The sequence below is a fragment of the Lepus europaeus genome, chromosome 19 (genome assembly GCF_033115175.1).
Source record: "Lepus europaeus isolate LE1 chromosome 19, mLepTim1.pri, whole genome shotgun sequence".
Classification (NCBI taxonomy): Eukaryota; Metazoa; Chordata; class Mammalia; order Lagomorpha; family Leporidae; genus Lepus; species Lepus europaeus.
Genome location: NC_084845.1, coordinates 63259801 through 63281587, shown reverse-complemented (window position 1 = coordinate 63281587; position 21787 = coordinate 63259801). Strand labels below are relative to the sequence as shown.

The following is a 21787-nucleotide window of genomic DNA, read 5'->3' as shown; positions in this document are numbered from 1 at the left end:
ACAGAGAGAGAGAGAGAGAGAGAGAGAGAGAGAGAGAGAGAGAGAAGAGGGGAAGTGAGAGAGGGGGGGGGGAGTTCTTCTATCCACTGGTTTTCTCCCTAAATGGTCACAATGGCCGGGGCTGGGACAAGCCAAAGCTGTGAGCCAGGAGCTTCTTTCTGGTTTCCCACGTGGGTGTGGGGGCCCAAGCACTTGGGCCATCTTATGCTGCTTTCTCAGGCACATTAGCTTGAAGCTGGATCAGAAGTGGAGCAGCCAGTACTTGAACCGGTGCCTATATAGGATGTCGGTGCTGCAGGCAGAGGCTTAACTTTCTACACCACAGCACTGGCCCCATCATTCTGCCTTTGAAATTAATAGAATAATTTTTAAAAAAATAGGAAAGATATTACAGAGACTCTTTGCCCCAATTTTTGTTAACGCCAATGCCTTATACCACTGTGATGCACTTACCGAAACTTGAAATTATCACTATAGATTTTACTGGAATTTCATCCATTTTTCTGTTAAATTCCCTTTTCTGCTCCAGGACCCAGTCCAGACCACTATGTTGGATTCATTTGTCATGGTTCCTTGGTTTTCTCTGGTCTTTGACAGTTTCTCCGTCTCCGTGTTTCTCAGCACCTGACAGTGTTGTAGAATGCTGGTCGGACACTTTATAGCATTTCTTTCCATTTGGAGTTGTCAGTGTTTTATCATGGTTAAAATGGAGCTATGGGTTTGGGGGAATAATATCCTAGAGGTAAAGTGCCGTTCTCATTGATCATCTCAGGGAGTTCACGTAGTCCCTGCTTTTACATCCAATATGTGACCACATGCAACTCAATGAACAGTTTTTTCAGCCCCTGTTTCGTGTTTAGTGTTATGAATATAACACTCTTTCTCCCCTCTCTCTTCCTTTCTCTTCCATTCCCTTCTCTCTTTCTATCTCTCCCTCCCTGTTCCACCCTCCCTCCCCATCTCTATGCAAGATATTTCAGTATCACGCTAAATCCTTCGTTCTCAATCCTCACATGATGTATATACCATTTCCATGGCCTCCTCAGTAGAGCTGAGGTTTGGGTTCAGGTTTGCCTGCCTCCTTCCTACCACACAGCTGTGCCTCCAGTACACCATGGCTCTGCCCAGGAAATGTAGCTTGGAGGAATAGTGCACCTACACACAAAAGCCCTAGAGGTTCTCCCATAACTTTCATGAGAGGGCTGGGGTTAGCCAGACAAGGAAGCACAGCAGAGCTCCTTAAAGGAGGTGGCATTTGAATTGGGTAAGAATGTCCTGGAAAGAAGGAACAGAGGCTCAAGGCATTGGTTTGACCTGAGTTCACTGTGACTGGAGGATGGACTAGAGAGTAGGTGGAGGAAGATGTTGCTCTTGCCTCCTCTATTTTTTTTTTTTTTACAGGCAGAGTGGATAGTGAGAGAGAGAGACAGAGAGAAAGGTCTTCCTTTTTGCCATTGGTTCACCCTCCAATGGCCGCTGCGGCCGGCGCATCTCGCTGATCCGAAGCCAGGAGCCAGGTGCTTCTCCTGGTCTCCCATGAGGGTGCAGGGCCCAAGCACTTGGGCCATCCTCCACTGCCTTCCCGGGCCATAGCAGAGAGCTGGCCTGGAAGAGGGGCAACCAGGATAGAATCCGGCGCCTAGAACCCGGTGTGCCGGCGCCGCAAGGCGGAGGATTAGCCTGTTAAGCCATGGCGCTGGCCTCTTGCCTCATCTTTACAGAGACATTTTCTAGAGAAGATGTACAAGAGGAACATCTCATCTCCATGCCTGCCTGTTGCTAAGGGACATCCAGGTAGAACAGCAGAAGCATCAGACACAGCTCAGGAAGCCCAACATGTGCCCTGGAACCTTCATCCACAATCATCTCAGCTTCTCTGACTGCTGGGAATGAAGGGCTCTGCCTACAGGGATCTCTGCTCAGATGATAAAGGGAAAAGGACTTGGGAACTGGAAAGAACCAGATGTCAGCCATAGATGCAAACAGCCTCCTCTTAGCAGTAATGTCACTGCTCATAAACTGAAGATGCTCAAAGTCATTGAAAGGCTGCGTTCAGTGGGGTTGCAAGCCAATTCTTTGGTGTTCCTGACACGAGTCTCATTCTGTTGCTTATTTTGTTACTTTCCCTTTAAGGGATTGGGAGTCCATTTCTAACCAGGTTCTGAAGATTTGATTATGGGCATTACTGTCACAGGCCATCTGGTCATATTACCATCAGACAAAAACCGTGTCTTCAAAGATCGGAGAGAACAGGGGAGGCACTTGGGCGATTCCACTGACAGTACAGTCTGCTCTGAACTGAATTATTTTCCTATGCTAAATTAAAGTTTCCTTAAAATCGACTAAATTTGGTGTTCCTCACATGTTGTCTGCAAATTCCCCATTTCAGCCTTTGATGAAAATCAGACGGAAGCCTTGATGCCAATTAGGACTGCAAACTTTACATAAATCCAATTTAGGTAAATTTCTCCTAATTAGGCTTAATCTTCTTTGTCGTCTCATCCCCGTGAAGTAAGGCACTGTGAATCCCAGCCACAGTCTTTTGGTGCTCTAAACTTTCTATATTTAGCACTGGGTAGAAGTTGAATAAACAGTGATTAAATCAAAGGATGAGTGATCTGGGTTTTCTCAACCTTCTCGGTTGTTGGATGGAAAGAGAATATGTTTGGAATCAGCCGGTTTAGGGTTCAAATCCTAGTTCTGCTATTTGCTAATTTGCTACCTGCATTTTCTTGAGGTCTCTGTGGGGTCACCACAGTTAGAAGAGGGATGGAGGCAGCTCAAGGGAAGTATTTGTATTCATTTACTAATGCTACTAATGCTGCTGGGACAAAGTACCACAGGCTTGCTGCCCCCAAACCCCAGCGATTTGTCAAATAACAGTTCTGCAGGTCTGAAGTCCAAAATGGGTTTCATTGGGCTGAATTCAAGGTGTCAGCAGGTCTGTGTTCTCTTGGAAGACTCCAGAAGAAAACACATTTTGGGGCTGGCGCTGTGGCGCAGAGGGTTAATGCCCTGGTCTGAAGCGCCGGCATCCCATATGGGTGCCGGTTCTAGTCCTGGCTGCTCCTCTTCTGATCAGCTCTCTGCTATGGCCTGGGACAGCAGTAGAAGATGGCCCAAGTCCTTGGGCCCCTGCACCCATGTGGGAGACCTGGAAGAAGCTCCTGGCTTTGGGTCGGCGCAGCTCCGGCCGTAGTGACCAACTGGGGAGTGAACCATCGGATGGAAGACCTCTCTCTCTCTCTCTCTCTCTCTCTCTCTCTCTTCTCTCTGTGTAACTCTCTGACTTTCAAATAAATAAAATTAAAAAAAAAAAAAACAAACACATTTCCATCTCTTCCAGTATCTAGAGGCAAATGCATTCTTTGGCGGGTGGGCTTCCCCCATCATCAAAGCCAGCAGTGTAATACCTTTAAGGCTCTAACCAAGGATAATCGACCCACATCAAGATCCTTACCTTAATCACATCTGTGAAATTCCTCTTGGTGTGTAATGGAACAAACCCCAGGGTGCCAGGAGCTCAGATGTGGACGTCTGTGGAGGCTCATTACCCTGCTTACCACAGATGCCAGGAAGTCCTCTGTGGACTTCCATGGGGCACCATCATCCTGCTTGACCAGTAGCCTTGCAGTCAGAGGGGGACCTTCACAGATCTGACAAAGGGTGATGGGAAGCCCTCCAGCCGTCTGCAGGGTGTCCCACGTGATGTATAGGACAGCAGCCATTTGTCTTCTTGGGAGGAATCTAGTTCTAACTGTGATGGGGGGGGGGGGTTCTCTGGTCTTTCTTTTTTTTTCTTTTTTTTTTTTTAACTTTTATTTAATGAATATAAATTTCCAAAGTACAGCTTATGGATTACAATGGCTTTCCCCCCGCCCCCATAATGTCCCTCCCACCCACAACCCTTCCCTTTCCCGCTCCCTCTCAACCTTCCAGTCATATCAAGATTCATTTTCAATTCTCTTTCTATAAAGAAGATCAGTTTAGTATATATTAAGTAAAGATTTCAACAGTTTGCACCCACATAGAAACACAAAGTGAAAAATACTGTTTGAGTACTAGTTATAGCATTAAATCACAATATTAGAGGGGATTATTCAGGCTCTCCTTAGAATTCCTTGGTTTCTATAAGAGAGTGAGAGCTGTACCCCAGCCAGCTGAGTGTTTCACACACTAGGGGTCTTCAAGAGGTTTATAGAAAATGCACATTGCCAAAAAACTATGCATAGGCTTCAAAAATGTTTGCACCAGAATAAACAAATCTTTTAATTCCATTTTCTACGAACTTTCTGAAGTATCCTCATATTTGGACCTGTACTTAGCTAGAAACCTTTCTCTAACGATCGGGAGAAATGTCCTTCGGGGAGATTTGCCCATATGAGAGAAGGGCAGTCCATCCCCTCCTTTACACTACAGAGACGGAGCCAGAGCACAGCATTTTGGCCCCAGGGTGTTTGCTTTCTCTGTACTTTGCTTTATGCTCTTGGGTGTTATCAGGATCACAGCATTAGCAAAAGCTGCATGGAAGTAGTTGCATTTATTGTACCAGTTTTGTTGAGCATGCTCATTGCGTTTCAGCCTACATTTATTATGAGAAAGCACAGAGAAATATCCTCCAGTTTCAAAAACCAGTACTAGTTAAGGGTTTCCCTCGTAACTGCTTCACTTCTGTCAAATGAATGCTAGCTCACACAGATGCTCATTCTCCCTATTTTTGCTAACCATTGAGAAACTAAGAGACACAATCGTTGCTCACCTTGAATATAGCCTTAGGTCACCTGCATTCTGTGCATTAACTTCTTTTCCTGCCCTTATTGTCTCTTTTTCCTAGTTCTTCAACCCATTTTACATTTTAGCCATTATTGTTGGTAGGATCTTTAAACCCAGAATAAGGCATGATAACAACTGTTGTTATTTCCTGAGACTTTTTGTCTGTAGTGAGACACAGGCCTCTGGAACATTCCTCTTTGTTCCAGGAACAAACTCAAGTTGAAAAAAATCCAAACATGAAACATCTTGAATGAGGCCAATGCATAAACACTGACTCTGGGCAGAAGTGAGTCCAGCATCATTGGCAAGACTGGAGCTTGTGTTGATAAATGAAATGACTCTCTAACACTTTGCATTCTGAGCACACAAAGATCAAAAATGCCAGCATTCTAAACAGCTTGTTTGCTATCAGCAGATTGCCAGAAACTAAATCCATTCCTTTGCTAAGGAATGTTTAGCTTTTATTATATCTTTACTCATGGTCAAAAGACATCAGCAAATTTGCTACAGTGATTGAAGATATCCTTCTGAAGGCATTGCTAAATGTACATGGTTTGAGATGTGAACTAGTTTCTTTAGAAAGGAAAAAACAGAATTATGCTTTATACTGTATAGGGTTTTGATAGTAGAAAGACAGGAATAAAAATACCCTCAGTATTAATGCAACCTCCACTGAAAGTATTTTTGATCTGTAACCAATCATAAGACTGAATCTGGCATGTCAGGACCTTCTCTTTCTAATCTCTACATCTTTAGAGTCTAAAACATTGTGCATATTTAATGAACACTTGGGAGTTTTAATGCCCCCTGCCCTCACTCTCAGAAAAACTGGAGTTCCACCAAAAGCCCAGTAGACTGCTAGAGGCATGCAGTAGCACTGAATGAATGGCACAGGGACACATCCAAAGAAGGAATTTCCACTATCCTTAACGTCCAGAGCAGAAATTCAGATTTTAGTTGCTCATCCCCTTGGCAAAACACAAAAGACAGATGACACACAAAGAATTCCCAAGTGTAGTCAATCTTCTGGGTATGTACTTAGGGTTCTGTACTTAAGCTGTCTCTTGGAATCCATGGAGATTTGTTCTAGAACCACCTTGTGGATACCAAGCTCTGAGGATGCTCAAATCCCATACAAACTGACACAGTATTTTCATATCACCTGTGAGCATCTTCCTGTAAACTTTAAATCATCTATAGATTACTTATAATACCTAATACAATATAACCACTATGTAAATAATTGTTTTGTTTAGGGAATACTGACAAGAAAAAAGTTTGTACATGTTCAGTACTGAGGAAATTTTTCCTAATGTTTTTGGTCCACTGTTGGTTGACTCAATATGTGAGGATCCCAGAAATACGAGGGATGACTATCATTCCCAGTGTGCTAGTATGATCTCTAGCTAGTACGATCTCTTCCCCTACTCAAGAAAATGTGTCAGAACACAAATAAGTAAGAATGTCATTCATACCAGAACCATCTCAAATCTACTGCAATGTATTGAAAAAGTAAGCCATCAACATTTTTTGGCATCTCATATTAGTAGTGTGTGACTTATGAGGTATCTCATGACGACTGACACAAGATTTCATCATGATACCAAGACCAAGAGTGCTTCTCAACAGGAACCTTCTCTGAGGCTCGCCTTGCCCTCAATACAGTCGTCTAAATGGGCTTTGCCATCCATATAAGTTCATATCAGAGATTATTTATACTCATGGGCAGTGCTCATACCAGAATCTCATTGTCAACCAAGCGTCACTCCACTTTCACCAGCCGGCCCTCTGAGAAGAGTCATAAGCAGCCAACTTACCACACCACCTCCCGCCGAGTGCACAAGCACAGACATCCCTTCTCGGAGGTTGGCAACTTCAAAGAGCATCACGTAGGCTGTGACGAAGTTCATGGGGAATGCGGCAGCCTCAGAGAAGCTCATGTCATCGGGGATCTTATAGACAAACTCCACAGGCGTACAGACCACCTCTGCCCAGGCGTTGTAGTTGACAAATGCCATGACACGGTCCCCAATCTGGGCGTGGAGAAATACAGAGTTAGTGGAGGCAAGTTCAGGGCAGAGTCTTGAGGAGAGACTAGAATTATAGGGAGCTGTCCATGGTATGAAACATCATTATTTCTCCCAATTCTCCTACGTGTGAGCTCAGTCGAAATTCTTCTGAGTTCTAGTCTTTTATGATTTGATGAAATAAATGACTTTAAAAAAGAAAAGTGCAGCAAAAATCAAATTTCCATTTAATGCTCTTAAGTCATGCAACTGATTTGCAGAACCGTTGACAACTCTGTTTCCTGCCCATGCAACTTCACCACTGCCCTCGCCTCTCAGAAGCAGGGAAGATGCTTGGTGGAGGGCCTTCCCCCCTCAAAGCTCTGAACATCATTTATATGATGGCAAGACACCTGGGAAGTATGCACATACCTAATGCAAGTTGAAAATACTGAGAAGTTCCCTTTCTTTCGAAGCCAGATTTCGCCTGACCAGCTCTTGTCCTCCCTTTAAGGTTTATGAAAGCCTTTCTTAGTCTCAAGTAATTGTGATGTTCCTGACATTGGTCCAGAGAGAACAGAGATCAATCTTTGTGCAGGGAAAGCTGGGCTGGGGTGGTGAAGGGATGAGAGAGCAGTCTGGAGAGGAGCTCTAGAACCCTGGCCAGGTCTGTGCATTTTGGAATGGAGCTACCACAGCCTCAGCTTGGCTGACACAGTGTTTCCAGGGCTGGGGGATGATGTGACAGAAAAAAAAGCAACTAATCATGGTGCATTCGCTCCTGGGTGATGAATTGAGCTAAGGTAGATGACATCATTGGGGACATCGCCAGCAGGGTTCTAAGTGGGCCTGGACACCTCTGCTCCAGCTGCCAGAGCATCCTCTTGGAGGGCTGGGTTAGCCTGACACAGGTGAGACGCCTGGGTCACAGAAGCAAATTGTCTGCGCCAGTTTGTCTTCCAGGGCTCCCTTGCTAGCAACAAGAGTGATGAACAACCTGGGGCAAGCAATGAGCCAGTGTGATGATCTGATGGCTGGGCTTGGAGGGCTTTCTGTGTGCCTCGTCACATCCTCTTTCCCCATTTGGGAGGCTTGGCATAAATACAGGCAGGTCTCCCCCTCCCAAATACTCCAGAGTCTCTGGCAAGGGATCAGTCTTGCCTAGACTTATCTGTGTATTATCTGTGGCTGCAAGTTCCAGCTAACTTCTTTTCTCCTCTGTTTCATATCCCTAAACGTCCCTGGACTCCTTAGGTATTAGAAGGGGGAGACTTTCTGTCCTGGTAGTGAAGCAGTCTGTCCCAGGGAGGAGACAATTAAGAATAAAACATCAGGGCACAGAGGATTAAGCCAATGCTTGTGACACCAGCATCCCATATCAGAGTGCTTGCTGAAGACCTGGCTGCTCCACTTCTGATCCAGCTTCTTGCTAATGCTGCTGAGAAAGCAAGAGAGGATGGCCCAAGTACTTGTGTCTGTGCCACCCATGTGGGAGACCCTGATGGAGCTCCTGGCTCCTGGTTTCAGCTTGGCCCAACCCTGGCTGTTGAGGGCTTTTGGGAACTGAACCAGAAATGAAGATCTTTCACTCTCTGTGTCTCCCCACACTCTGCCTTTGAGCAAACAAACAAACAAACAAACCTTCTTTTCTAAAAAGGATAAAACATCAGCCAGTGATAACAACGTGGCAGCAGGGGTGGGGATTAAGATGATGTGAGAAAAGGAAAAGGGAGCTGAGCCCCTGCACCTGCCCACTCTGAACTCCTACGTCTCCCCTGCAACTGTCGTGGAAAACCAGCAGGCAAAGCTTGGGGAGCTGCATCTGGGAGTTCTCCTTCCCTCGCAGGGCTTTGATCTTCAGCTAACTGTGTGTTCTCGCTGCTTTTAGGGAGATTCTAGGGCATCACTGGCTCTCCCAGCTGGCAGCAGCCTCAGCCAAGGCCACAGGGGTTTTCTTGCTGCTGATATTTTTGTGGAGGCAGAGGTACCATAGCTCCTGGCTCCAGGTGAAAATTTAGCCTGCCCTCTTTGAAACAATGCAAGAAGTAGATGCAATACCCTCAACCTGGATTCTCATCTGGTTCTATCCCTCAAAACAGAGTGACCACAGGGAAGGTACTGAACCTGTGTTTCCCTCGCGGAGTGTCTCTGTCCATCAGGGATTGCTTCTCTCTCTCTCTCTCTCTCTCTCTCTCTTTCTCTCTCTCTCTCTCTTTCTCCCTCTCTCTCTCTCAGAGCTCAGCAGAAAGGTTGAGTGATGCAGTATGTGTGAACCTGGCTCCTACATCACTTCAAAAAGACCATCCCGACTCAGGGCGTGCCCCTCCCTCCCATGAGGTTCCATCACATCACTCACTTCTATGTTCTTCAAAGCACGTGTCCCTTCTAACATCATCTCACTCATTCATACAGCCCATCTCTTTTGCTCACTCCCTCCCACCTCCAGTTAGAATGACAGCTCCATATTCAGCTTACTGAGCCCCTCCTGCCTGGAGCAGTGAAGGCTCTCATTCACTGAGTGAATGAATGAATGAATGGACACACCTAGAATACGATTAAGGGCAGGAGGAGGTCACTAAAAGTGAGATTCTCCTACAGGATTTGGGAATCAAACACAGGCTTATGTGTTTCTTGGAGTTTTTTTAGGGGGATTTCTCCAGGGCTCTTGAGAATTTGATGAAAACTATAGATCCTATCCAGGAAAATAACAAAAGCAAAAACATCCTCCAATGTGCACTCCCTCATCTTCTTCACGGGTGGATCCCTTGAGACCCACCTATGGAAATCTCCCATGGGGCAGGGAGGCCAGGCTCCTTCTGTTGCCTCTTGAGCCTAAACTCTTGTGTCCCCACACACACCATGGAGTGTTCGCATCAAAGGTTATCTTATAGGCATGAGCTCTCACCTAACCTCCCTTTTTTACAGATGAGGGAAACCAAGGCAAGGGGCAGGTTAGAGCTCTGCTGGACTTGTGCCAATCACTCAGGGCAGGGAAAGAACTAAAATTCTCTCGTTTGTCTTCTACCACCCCTTGTGGATTCCCTGGCAGTTCAGCTTGTTGTGATATTTGTGCCAAAGCTCAGCACTGGATCATTATCACAGGGGACGTGGAGCTGGGTGCATCAGAGAGCCATGCAAATCTAACGCAGAAGCCTGGGCGGCAGAGATAGCAGAGGACGCCGCTGGGCGTGACGCCGTGCGTTATGTGGAAGGCATTTTCTGAAGGCGTCACATGTTTTAACTCGTCTAATCTTTGCAAAACCGCTACAAAGGCATGGCTGGATACTCTGTTCTTTTTATCAGTCATGTACCAAGCGAGACACGATGCAAAATAGAAAAACAAGAGCAATTTTCCCTTCACAATGCTAAGTATCTTTCATAGCATATTATTTTTAAATGTGAATATAAAGAAGTAAACTAATGCTAAGAATTTCCGTGAGCTGCCAAGTGCCAGTGGTATTGGATCCTTCTGTTCATTCTGTTATTTGATACGTTAGTTGCTTGTATTAAAGCTTATATTAAAGTTTTCAAGTGCAATATTCAAACTGCTGTGGTCAGAGGAAATTCTCATCAAATTTGTGGCTTCCATAAATGCGTGGTTTGGTTTTGATATATTTTTCTTATAACTGACTCCACTGTTTTCTTTGTGATTTAGTATTTCTCTTCTACCCTTCCCTAGCAACAAAAAACCTTTTATGTGATGGGTTCTGTAAAGTCCCTTTGGAGATAAAGGATCATATATTTTACATGTAAATTGAGGCAAAAAGAGATTAAATCACGTGCCTAAGGTCATTCAGGTAAAAATCAGAGGCAGGATTTAAAACCAGTAAGGCGGTCTTACTGCAGACACGGATAATTAACTCATTACACCCCAGATGAGTGCTGCAGAAAAGATAAAGTTACAAAGGGCACGCAACAGTGGGATCCAGGAAATCTGGGAATGGTAGTTGAACTCTTCAGGTCTCAGTTTCTCCAGCTCTAAAATGGGTATAATATTAGCAAAGAGTTCTGATGAAGACTAAATGACATAATATACCCACAGTGTACTCAGATGGTGCATGGAAAATAAGGAAGGCCAACAAACATTAGCTCATAAAAACAGCAGATTGGTTCTTGACCTAATTCACAATTTAGGGATCATAATCTAAGCACAGGGGTAGCATTGTGGCATGACAGGTTAAGCTGACGCCTGCAACGCTATCTTCCCATAGGGGTGCCTGTTCAAGTCCCAGCTGTTCCACTTCTGATCTAGCTCTCTGCTAATGTGGCTGGGAAAGCAACAGATCACTCAAGTCCGTGTGTCTCTGGGGTACATGTGGGAGAGCCAGATGAAGCTCCTGGCTCCTGGCTTTGGTCTGGCCTAGTTCTGGCCATTGCAGCCATTTGGGGGAGTAAACTAGCAGATGGAAGATTCTCTCTCTCTCTCTCTCTCTCTTTCTCTCTCTCTCTTTCTCTGACTCTCCTCCTCTAACTGAACTCTGCCCTTCAAATAAATGAAATAAATCTTTTTTTTAAATAAAAAAGCTAAGCACAGATTTGCTATATTTCATGAGGCAGAAGGAACAGCGCTGTGATGAAGGAACCAAGGGAAAACAGGAGCTGTCCCACTGGGAGTAAGTGACCCAAGTCCGGGAAGGGTTGAAGACCTAGTGATGAGTGTCAGGGAATCACCTTTAATGCAAGGATTTAGACCAGCAGATAACTACGGCTCAAGACTGACATCCTTGTCTTTACCAAGTTACGAAAATCCAGACATGGGCACAATACTATTGGGTAGCTGAGGGCTCAAGTACCAATGTGGAGTGTGACAGACAGTATTTCAAACACCTTAGCAGTGGTGGCATGGCCATCACAGCAGCGCAGACCACGCCTGAGTCTCTCATTCACTTTTGCTCCATCATTTCCATTTCATTATCAAAATGGCAAATGGTGGCTAAGCCATAGGATCAGCCCCAGCTTCCAAGTCTAGAGGCAGGCACCTGTAATATATATCCAGTTCACATCATCATTGGGTTCTGCTAAGGAAAAGAAATCAGTCCTGAGTGAATGAGCCCAAATTACTCCTTTACTTCTGGGCCTCTGGCAACAACTTTTCAATCCTCTTGCAATTGATCAAACCAGGAAAGCTATTTTAGTGTGCTGCTGCATGGATTCTCATCTCCAACGTGATTGAAAATCTGAAGTCAAAATTGTAGGAGGAATATTAGGATTGGTTTTCTCCCCTGTTCCACCCCGACTGGAAATGGTGTAGGTGGCTTCTTTCCTTTGCTTGTGCAGCTGCAAGTCATTGGAAAAGAAAGGGCTTGAAGGGTGGGATGGATAGTAACTTGCAGGGCTAACCAGCAGAAGATAAATCGTATTTAAAGGAAAACATACATAAGCAAATATAGTAAGATCTCCTTCTAAACCAAGTTTGCAGCATCACTGTTTACTGTTCTATTCTAAAGTATTTGACTATTCATTGCTCAAAGTTAGAGTGAGTAGTCTGATTCTTTTATCTGGGGCCATGTGTAGGAGTGAGAGGCAGACAGTCTTTCTTATCTGCAGCACTGAGAGAGAGAGAGAGAGAGAGAGAGAGAGAGAGGATAGATGGTATGCTGCTGGTTAGGTTTCCTACCTGGGGACAGAAAATGTAAATTCTGTGAAGGGAAAGGAAGAGATAGTTTTCTTCTTCTTTCTCAATATTTTTTTTTCTGTATTATCTGGAAACTATTGACCAAAAACACTGATAAGTGGAATGAGATTTCCAGAAAGTCATCACAATGAATTTGGAGTACATCGATATTTTCAGAGTACATTGAGGCTTAGACGCATTGCATCTGAGAAGCAGGCTCCAATTCAATTCCAAGGGCACTCTGGCTTTGCAGTACACAGAATTCTTCTTCCTTTCCTCCACTTAATATTGCAGCATTTGGGGGCTGGGGCCAGGAGCAAAGATCATGGGATTATAGAAAGAGTAAAAAGGTTATGGTGCCTTGAATCCAGTTGCTAGGACTGCTCACCACACTTCTGAGCTCACAAAAAACGGAATCCTTGTGAATGTCACCTGCAGGGACAAAATATCAATCTCCACCTTGCATGGTTATGCCAAGGCTGAGAACGGGTAACTTCTGATGGGTTCAGTTGGTGGTGGGTTCTCAAATGTTAGCCCTTCTGTCCTCCCCAGGGGAGAACTTAGAGATCAGCAAAAGCTCTTAGACCTGATTTGCACTGGCTTTTCTCCAAATTACTCCAACTTTGTACAATTGATTTGTCCACAGTTCTTCTGTTTCCATGGATCAGATTGTACTGGACTTGCTTTATCTCACCAGGAAGGGTCATGCATCTTTTCTCAAATTAAAATTTTTCTATTTTGGGGAATATTGAACATGCACAGAAGCGATCATCGTAATGTAATAAACCCCGTTACCCACTGCTCTGACCCTAACGCCACCAGTTTGTGGCCATGGATGTCCCACATTCAGGCATCATTGCTATTTGACTTTTAGAACTTTTTCATCCCCAGTGCCACTTCCTCCATTCCTAAAATAGGAATTTACAAATGCTCACCTAAGTGCATCAGTTAAGTGAATATTTAAAGGAACTGAGCTATAAAATTTAGAGGCCATTGCCCCCAAAATTTTGGGCTTTGTAATTGATTTTCAAGGTGATGTGAAAATGGGAGGCATGAAAGAGGGAAGGAGCCAAAATCCTTAGTTCATCCAAAACCAGAGTCTCTTACTCACTGTTTGTATAACATGAACAAGGGGCAAATGACAGGATCTGTCCGGCCCATTTCATCAGATTGTTACCAGGAGCAACCAACACAGTATAGGAGAAAGGCATGAAAGACGTTTGCGAAATCCTATCATCACAAACATTGTTAATAAAAGCCAAATAACAAGAAAGAAATAATGATAATATGTGGCCTGGGTTATTCCCAACACACCTTTTGCATAACCTTTTAAATCTCAGTGATTACAGCAGAGCTGGCACATTACCTCATAGCCTTTCACGCTGTCTCCCAGAGCTTCCACAATCCCAGAGCACTCGAATCCTGGCACCAGGGGAGTCTTGGGAGGGTTGTCGATATTTCCTTGTCGCACCATCAGGTCAATGAAGTTTAAACCACTGTGAACAGCAAATATAAAAAGACAAAACTTCAAAATGCGATTCAAAAACAGCCACACCCTGCATTTGTTTCCTTCCCCTCCCTTTTCCTTCTCTCGCTTTCCTTTCTTCCTTTTTAGCAGTGTCCCTAATAGTCACACCACTTAACTAAATGTCAACAATAAAGCAAAATTCAATTATCTCCATGCAGACAAGTAATGCTTTGCTGGCAATGAAAATAACAGTTGCAGAGTTTACACTCGAATTCGAAAGATGAGTCCCTTTGTCCTTTCTCAGAGTCTGTTTACTCTTATTTTAAAAGCACAGATTGGTGACCCTGGGTGTTGGACATTCTAGCATAGTCAAGGGTAAAAAATAAACTAAGAAATGGTTATAGGCTGGTGCCATGGCTCAACAGGCTAATCCTCCGCCTAGCGGCGCCTGCACACCGGGTTCTAGTTCCGGTCGGGGCGCCGGATTCTGTCCCGGTTGCCCCTCTTCCAAGCCAGCTCTCTGCTATGGCCAGGCAGTGCAGTGAAGGATGGCCCTAGTGCTTGGGCCCTGCACCCCATGGGAGACCAGGAGAAGCACCTGGCTCCTGCCTTCAGATCAGCGCGGTGCGCTGGCCACAGTGCACTGGCCGCAGCGGCCATTGGAGGGTGAACCAACTCTCTCACTGTCCACTCTGCCTGTCAAAAAAAAAAAAAAAAAAAAAAGAAGTGGTTATAAGCAGCCGGATGCAATGGCCACAGCCAATTATGAGGAGAGTGGAGTTCTGGTTTAAAAGGTCTCAGAACACACAACCATGTCTCCCCGATCATCACACATGCCTAAGCCAGCCCTGTGCATAAAGGGCACTCACAGCCGTGAGCAGGAGGCATCACGAGCCTACACGCTGCTCCCCAGCAGACGGTCGTCAAAGAAGAGAGCATGGAGACAACCCCATGGATATGGGCATAGTCGTGACCCTCTGCATATGGGAGTATCAAAGTGTTTCTTTCAAAAGCCTATCACTGGTGTTTTCCAGTAACACACTATTTTTAAAATAAGGAAGTTATCATTGACATGTATCCAACATCTCCACAGAAAACCACACATACTTGATGCCAGAGATGCTACCAATGCTCCGGTTTTATGTTTTGAGAACTACTCTTGAACATTGCATTTAACACTCCTTTCCTAATCACATGGGAAAATCCATTCCTGTAAATAAATGTTTTTCCCAACAGATGTACTTACTGTCTTCATTAACTACCATCAAAGGCAGACTTGGCTTAGAGAAACCAAACCCCTCACCCTGATCCAAGCTCTATCAGCACCTAGCTACAACTTCCTTTCCAAGATGATTTGAACTACTTTTTTATATTTTAAGATTTAGGTATTTGAAAGGGAGAGTTATAGAGAAGCAAAGAGAGGGAAGGAGAGAGAGAGAGAGAGAGAGAGAGAGAGAGAGAGAGAGAAAGGTCTTCCATTCACTGGTTCACTTCTCAAATGGCCACAAGGGCAGAAGCTGAGCCAATCTGAAGTCAGGAGCTTCTTTCGGTCTCCCACGCAGGTGCAGGGGCCCAAGGATTTGGGCCATCCTCCACTGCTTTCCCAGGCCATTGCAGAGAGCTGAATCAGAAGCAGAGCAACTGAGACTTGAACCCGTGCCAATATGGGATGCCGGCACTGCAGGCGGTGGCTTTACCCACTATACCACAGCGCCGGCCCCATGAATACATTTCTGAAATGTGTGTATAGACTCCCAGAGGTACTTTGATAGTTAATAGTTATTCAGGCCATTTATTAATCAACATGTCCCCCCAGTAACATGGGCAATTTTTTAAAATCTTGGAGAGCACCTGGCTCCTGGCTTCGGATCTGCAGTGGCCATTGGAGGGTGAACCAACGGTAAAGGACGACCTTTCTCTCTCTCTCTCTCTCTCTGTGTCCACTCTGCCTGTCAAAAAAAAAAATAAAAAATGAAAAAAAGAAAAAAGAAAATCTTGGAGACACCTGAGCACAAATCCTAAGTCCACCTCTTCTATTTCATGTAACCTTGGACAAGTTGGTTAACTCCTCTGTGCCTCAATTTTCTCGCCTGTAAGGAGGATGGGGTTATGACTGTACCCACTCATAGGGTTGTTGTGAAAAATAATAAGAAAAGCACTTAATCATGGTGCCAGGTATGTATTCAATAGATCTTAGCTTTTAAATTCTATTCTAGAGGGCAAAAGTGTGTTTCTGAAAGACTCCCATTTAAAAAAAAAAAAAGTTAAAAATAGTCTCCAAGCTGACATGGGAAAAGTCTGTCTGTAAACCAAACTTTTGTAAAATGGCCCATTTTCTGACACCGTCAAGTAAAGAAAGCATCGTGTATGACAATAAAAGGAATTTCAACAGCCCAAACCAAGCACTGTGTCTCACTCTGTGCATATTTTAGCTCTCTGGGTTTCCCTTTCCGCGAAACATTACGATTTCCCAAGCCCCCAATGGAGAAAGGCTTGGCATTCCGCAAACATGGCAGCCCCTGGGCAAGGCTCCATCCGAGCCGCTTGTTAGGCTGCTCGGTAAAGCAGTCATCAATCACCACCCAGCAGGCACTGGGCCTGCTGACCGTAAACTGAGTGCCAGTCGCTTACTCTCAGGGACATGGGCTGAGACTGACTTTATAAAAGTGGTCCTGACCGGTGCACCGGTCAGGATTAACTCACTTGGTTAATCCTCCACCTGCAGCGCCGGCATCCCATATGGGCGCCAGGTTCTAGTCCTGGTTACTCCTCTTCCAATCCAGCTCTCTGCTGTGGCCTGGGAAAGCAGTAGAAGATGGCCCAAGTGCTTGGGCTCCTGTACCCGCATGGGAGACCAGGAGGAAGCACCTGGCTCCGGGCTTCGGATCGGCATAGCTCTGGCCATGGCAGCCGTTTTGGGGGTAAACCAATGGAATGAAGACCTTTCTCTCTGTCTCTCTCTCTCTCTCTCATTGTCTAATGCTATCTGTCAAATAAAAAAAAAAAAAGTGGTCCTGACAGGTCATCGAAAAGGCCATCTATTTCCAGGATGCAGGTACATCCTTAGAGTGACGATGGGTTAGAGTTGTTGACTGCAACACTAAGGAGGTGACCTGTTCCGTGATGCCCTACTATGCCCCTGCTCCAAAGGTGATGGACCTAGCATTTGGCTGACAGATTCATTTGTGGCAGGACCTGTGCTAATGACTTTAGTTTCATTTTCAAAGGCTCAGTGATACTCCTATGAGCCGTAGCCTATCACACCCATTTTTCAGTTAAGAAAACTGAGAGCCAGAGAGCTTAACTGATGTGCTTCAGGTAACGTCTTTAGGAAATGTCAGATGGGATTTTAGTTTAAGCCATGTCTAGAATTTGAGCCCTTACCCAACATACTCTGCTCCTCTTTATGGGAACTTCCCTTCCCATAAGCTTGCTGAGAGCTCACGTCCAAAGGTTCCTAACTCCTTATCTCTTCTCACTTGTCAACAGCTGATTTCACCAGTGGTGGGCCCAGTACTGGGGGAGTGGCCATTCCTGATCTCAGCAGGAGCCTGTTCCTCAACACCCATGGACGAATGGACGATCTGGCCGAGACCTGGATGCTCTGTTGAAAACTGTGAGTCGGGAAACACAGCAGGCGAGCCATTTTGCAACAGAAAGCGTGTTGGGGAGGAACCGAGCTAGAAAACTGGCTGACCGAGCTCTGGGGAGGTTTAACTGAAAACGAGAATAGGTGAGAGAAGCAAAAGGAAAGAGAGAAGCGTGATGAAGAGCAGCGGAACTGACCCAGCAGGTTGAGGCTTTACAGATTCCCATTGCCGTGTTACGTAGAACGGGAGGATCCAGGCTCTAAACATGGTGAGGCCCAGCTCCATCAGGACTCCTGCTCTCTGATTTCCATGGGGTCCTTTGTCGGTTCACATGCATGTCTGTGTTACAACCTCTTTGCTTGGCTAACTTGTGTGATCTGTTCCAGCAAACTAAAGCAAATACCAACACCAGTCACCCATGGGGACAGGTGTTATTGATTCCACTTCTTTTTTTTTTTTTTTTAAGATAAAACAAATAACAATTGTTTAGAGATGTTAAGTTACCTGCCCAAGGCCACATAGACAGTGAATGGTAAAACCATGGACTTCAGCTTGGGCCTGTCTAATACTTTCATTTTAGTTCTTCCACTGCAGCAGAAAGAAAGAAGTGAGGGGATGTATTAAGCCATGTATCGTCATAATTATATTTGCCAGTATTCACTAAGATAATGTGATTTTTACCTGGAATTTTTTTGGGGGTGGCAATGACTATACCTGGTGACTCAGGCACACATAGTGGTAATCTTCAGATGTCTCTCTTAATTTTTATATAACTCTTCAACATTTAAGATCATTGCAAAAAAGAATGTTGAAAAGTACATGACATAATGTTCTGCTAGGTGTTCTTATTTTTCTCAGATTGGTATCATTTTAATAAATAACATATGACTTTTATTTTTCTTTCCATACAAAATTATTAGTCAGAGGCTGGAATTTTAAAGGGTTATTACTGAGACACAGCATTTGGAAGAAATGAAGGCAGAGGTTTGAGGAAGGGATCATGAAAAACTCAAAATACAGGATAGATAAGGTCCCTGATTTGTGACAGAAGATAATGAAATTTGTGGACAGTCCCTTTGCTATTTTCCCTATATTTCCATAGCATAATATTTACACTAGCAAGTGTAACTGTTTTCTTAAATCCCTTACCTTTGATAGCTTAGTATAGTTTTGCAGTGTGTTTTCATACAGATCTCACTGGACTTTGTACCAATTCCCACAAAATAGTACAGATATCATTATTCCCATGAAATAATGTGAACATTATGACTCACATAAGCTAAATGACTTGCTAGAAACACACAGTATATGACAAGGCTGAGACTTGAATTCAAAGTCTTCAAACTCCTTGTTTATTATATATCACATGACACCATGAAATGTCAAATGCATTCAAATGCAAGTGCATCAAATGTTACTAAAGTCAACAACTTCAAGACGAGACTAAAAGGAAAATGTAGAAGGAAACAGATGTAGATGTGTGGGTTTCAGTCCCTGCACTGCCGCCGGTTGGCTGTGGACCTTGGCTGAATCGCTGAGCCCTCAGCTCATACTGTGTTCACATGATGGTTCTTCATCTTGTGGGCTCTGCTTAAAATACCCCCTGAAATTGAAATACAGGTCGATAGGGAGAAATGCTTGATAAGTGATCACTACACGTGTGCTTTGCCTCTCTGTAGAAGCTGAAACCCAGCTGTGGTCCCTGTTTTCTGTACTTTCTTTTCTGTCATCTATTAAGTTAGCAATATCATTCTATAAAGTCTCATGAGAGATGTTTAGTTGTCTTCATTTCATATTCTGCCAACGCCAACAAATGTTGCTCCCCTGATGATGATGCTACATGCTCGGTATTGAGATGTGGAGCATCTTAATCTCCATTATATACAGAAGAAAGGTGAAGCCCAGCTCATCCAAGATCAGACAGCAGGTACCACAAATGGGGACTCAGCCCTTTTCATATGATGTCCATAGTTGAGTTTTTGACCACAAGAGTGTCATTCTGTTGGCTATACACGATGGTAGGCTGCTATGTGTTCTTGTCCCCAAAGTTTGTTGTTTTTGATATGCTAATCATATCAAATGAAGACACAAATGATTTCTTAAAAGATACCACTAAGTGGATGGGAAAAGAAGAGCACAACTATAGCTGATTAGTTTTCTAATCTGAGATGAAAATTGGCCCAAGGATGTCTCTCTTAATTTTTATATAACTCTTCAACATTTAAGATCATTGCAAAAAAGAATGTTGAAAAGTACATGACATAATGTTCTGCTAGGTGTTCTTATTTTTCTCAGATTGGTATCACTTTAATAATAATAATAATTTAATAAATGACATATGAGCAAAGAGAGAAGCAGCCATGCAGAAGGTCCGTTGGCTTCTATTCTCCTACTGAAAGGAAGGCGAAGGTTGCTCATCTCCAGGGAGTTTAGGGCTCTTGCCGTCCTGTCCTTTCTCAGCTTGCCAGTATCCTCAGTTGTGACATGGAACATTGTGAATGGAAATTTCCTTCTTCCCACAGCTACTTCTTATAGACACAGACCATAGAGCCTCATTATATATTTTGGTCTTAGGCTCAGTAGAATCCCACACTTTGCCTCATCATTGGCCCAATTAAGAGACACATTACCAAAGAAATAATCTTCAGAAATCCAGTGTTTTATTTATTGAATGATATCATTGAGCATGTCATTTTTTATTTACTCATTTTTGCTTCTTTATGAATAGAAAAATTCTTCCTCAAATCTCAGCACGTGGATTAGTTGTATGGATCTTACAGGCCCAGCATTACTTACTACATAAACTGGTGAGGTTTTTTTTTTTTTTTTTTACTTTTGTTTTGTTTGTTTGTTTGTTTGCATTGGATATTAGAAAACTCTGAGCCAAATTTGGGGTGTTTATCCTTTATATTACTTTAGTGCTCTACTTTCCATTGCATTTAAAGTTCTGAATGCTTTAGAGTTTCCATTTAAAAATCTTACCAGTAAAGTGATTTTTTAAAAGATTTATTTTACTTATTTGAAAGGCAGAGTTAGAGAGACAGATAAGGAGAGACAGGGAAAGAGATCTTCCATCCACAGTGTGACTCCTTTAAACAGCTGCAATGACCAGGTCTGGGCCAGGCCAAAGCCAGGAGGCCGAAGCTTCATCAGTGTCTCCCGTAGGTACAGCAGCTCAATCACTTGGCCATCTTCCACTGCTTTCCCAAGTGCATTAGCACGGAACTGGATCAGAAGTGGAGCAGCCAGGACTCGAACCAGCGCTCATAGGGAATGTCAGCATTGCTAATGGCGGCCCAGTGGGTGCACCACAACGGCAGCCCTGAAGTAGGTTTTCAAACATCACTGTACATTTACATTCCCAGGAGGGCTTGATAAACACAGTTTTGGACCCCTACCTGAGTTCCTGACCATTCTTAGAGAATCACTGATGTATCATTTCTTTCAAAACTAATTCAAGTTCCTTCCAGAATGAGACAGGGTAAAAATAGATGATTAAATGGATATGAAAATGAAAAGCTCTCTCTTTGTCCTCTAGGACAGTTGAATTTTTTGATCCTCGTCCAGAAGATTATGCTCACCCTGGTTAAATGTAGTTTTTATTAGATTAGGTTCATCATTCCAATTCGTCTGTCTCTTTCTTAGATCCTAATTCCTTCATCCAAAAATTGGCACAACGCTCCTGGATTTTTATCCTCTGAAAAATGTGGTTATCAGGCCATTGGCTCCTATGTGAAAGTTGCTGAAAAAATATCAGATAGGCCATCACATTCTTGTTACTAAGGTTATTTGTGAAGATTGTGGAAAGAATTTGAAACCTAAGGATAGCTGGCATTCGAAGTTTTTTCGACCCATAAGCTCTTAGGTGCTATGAAATATCTTCCCAACACTGGAACTCATGTGAACTAAGGGCCCCGTTAAGGACAGGAGGCCTCATTGTGGGGCAGTGGCATTCAGTTCCCTCCCTGCCACACTAGCAAGGGCTGAGCAGTGGGCAGTGTGGCTTGACTGAACCTCGATCCATCAATTTGGGGATACATGTCAGGACCATCAGGGCATGTATTTGTTTTCTAACTGTGCAGATCCTGGACCCAGTTCTGAGTGCCTCTTTAGCCCGGGCACACGTTCCCCTTGCCGTAAGGGCTGCAGAGGACTGCTCTAAGAGTCCCCATGACAAACGTGCAAGAAGGGCTCTCACACAGGGCTTGTGGGCAGAGATCCTTCCCACAACAGGAACCCAATAGAAATCTGGAAACCCTCATTCTAATTTCTCTGATGACCGAGCCTGGTGAGAAAAGGAATTGATTTGTGATTGGCAATTACAATCGATAACTTT

General features: G+C 44.1%; 1 protein-coding gene and 1 non-coding gene across 2 annotated transcripts in view; one reads left to right on the top strand and one right to left on the bottom strand.

Annotated features, from left to right (window-relative positions):
- The window catches only part of VAT1L (vesicle amine transport 1 like), a 157242-nt gene that overhangs the window by 116441 nt on the left and 19014 nt on the right, over positions 1–21787 (bottom strand). The window contains exons 2-3 of the mRNA XM_062177894.1: positions 13760–13889; positions 6591–6806 (exon numbers count right to left, since the gene is read on the bottom strand). Coding sequence (XP_062033878.1) covers positions 6591–6806; positions 13760–13889 — 346 coding nt within the window. The remainder of the gene's footprint in view (positions 1–6590; positions 6807–13759; positions 13890–21787) is intronic.
- Positions 10052–10189, top strand: LOC133748960 (small nucleolar RNA SNORA15). Its single transcript, XR_009864553.1, has one exon. It is a non-coding gene; the product is annotated as a small nucleolar RNA SNORA15 (small nucleolar RNA).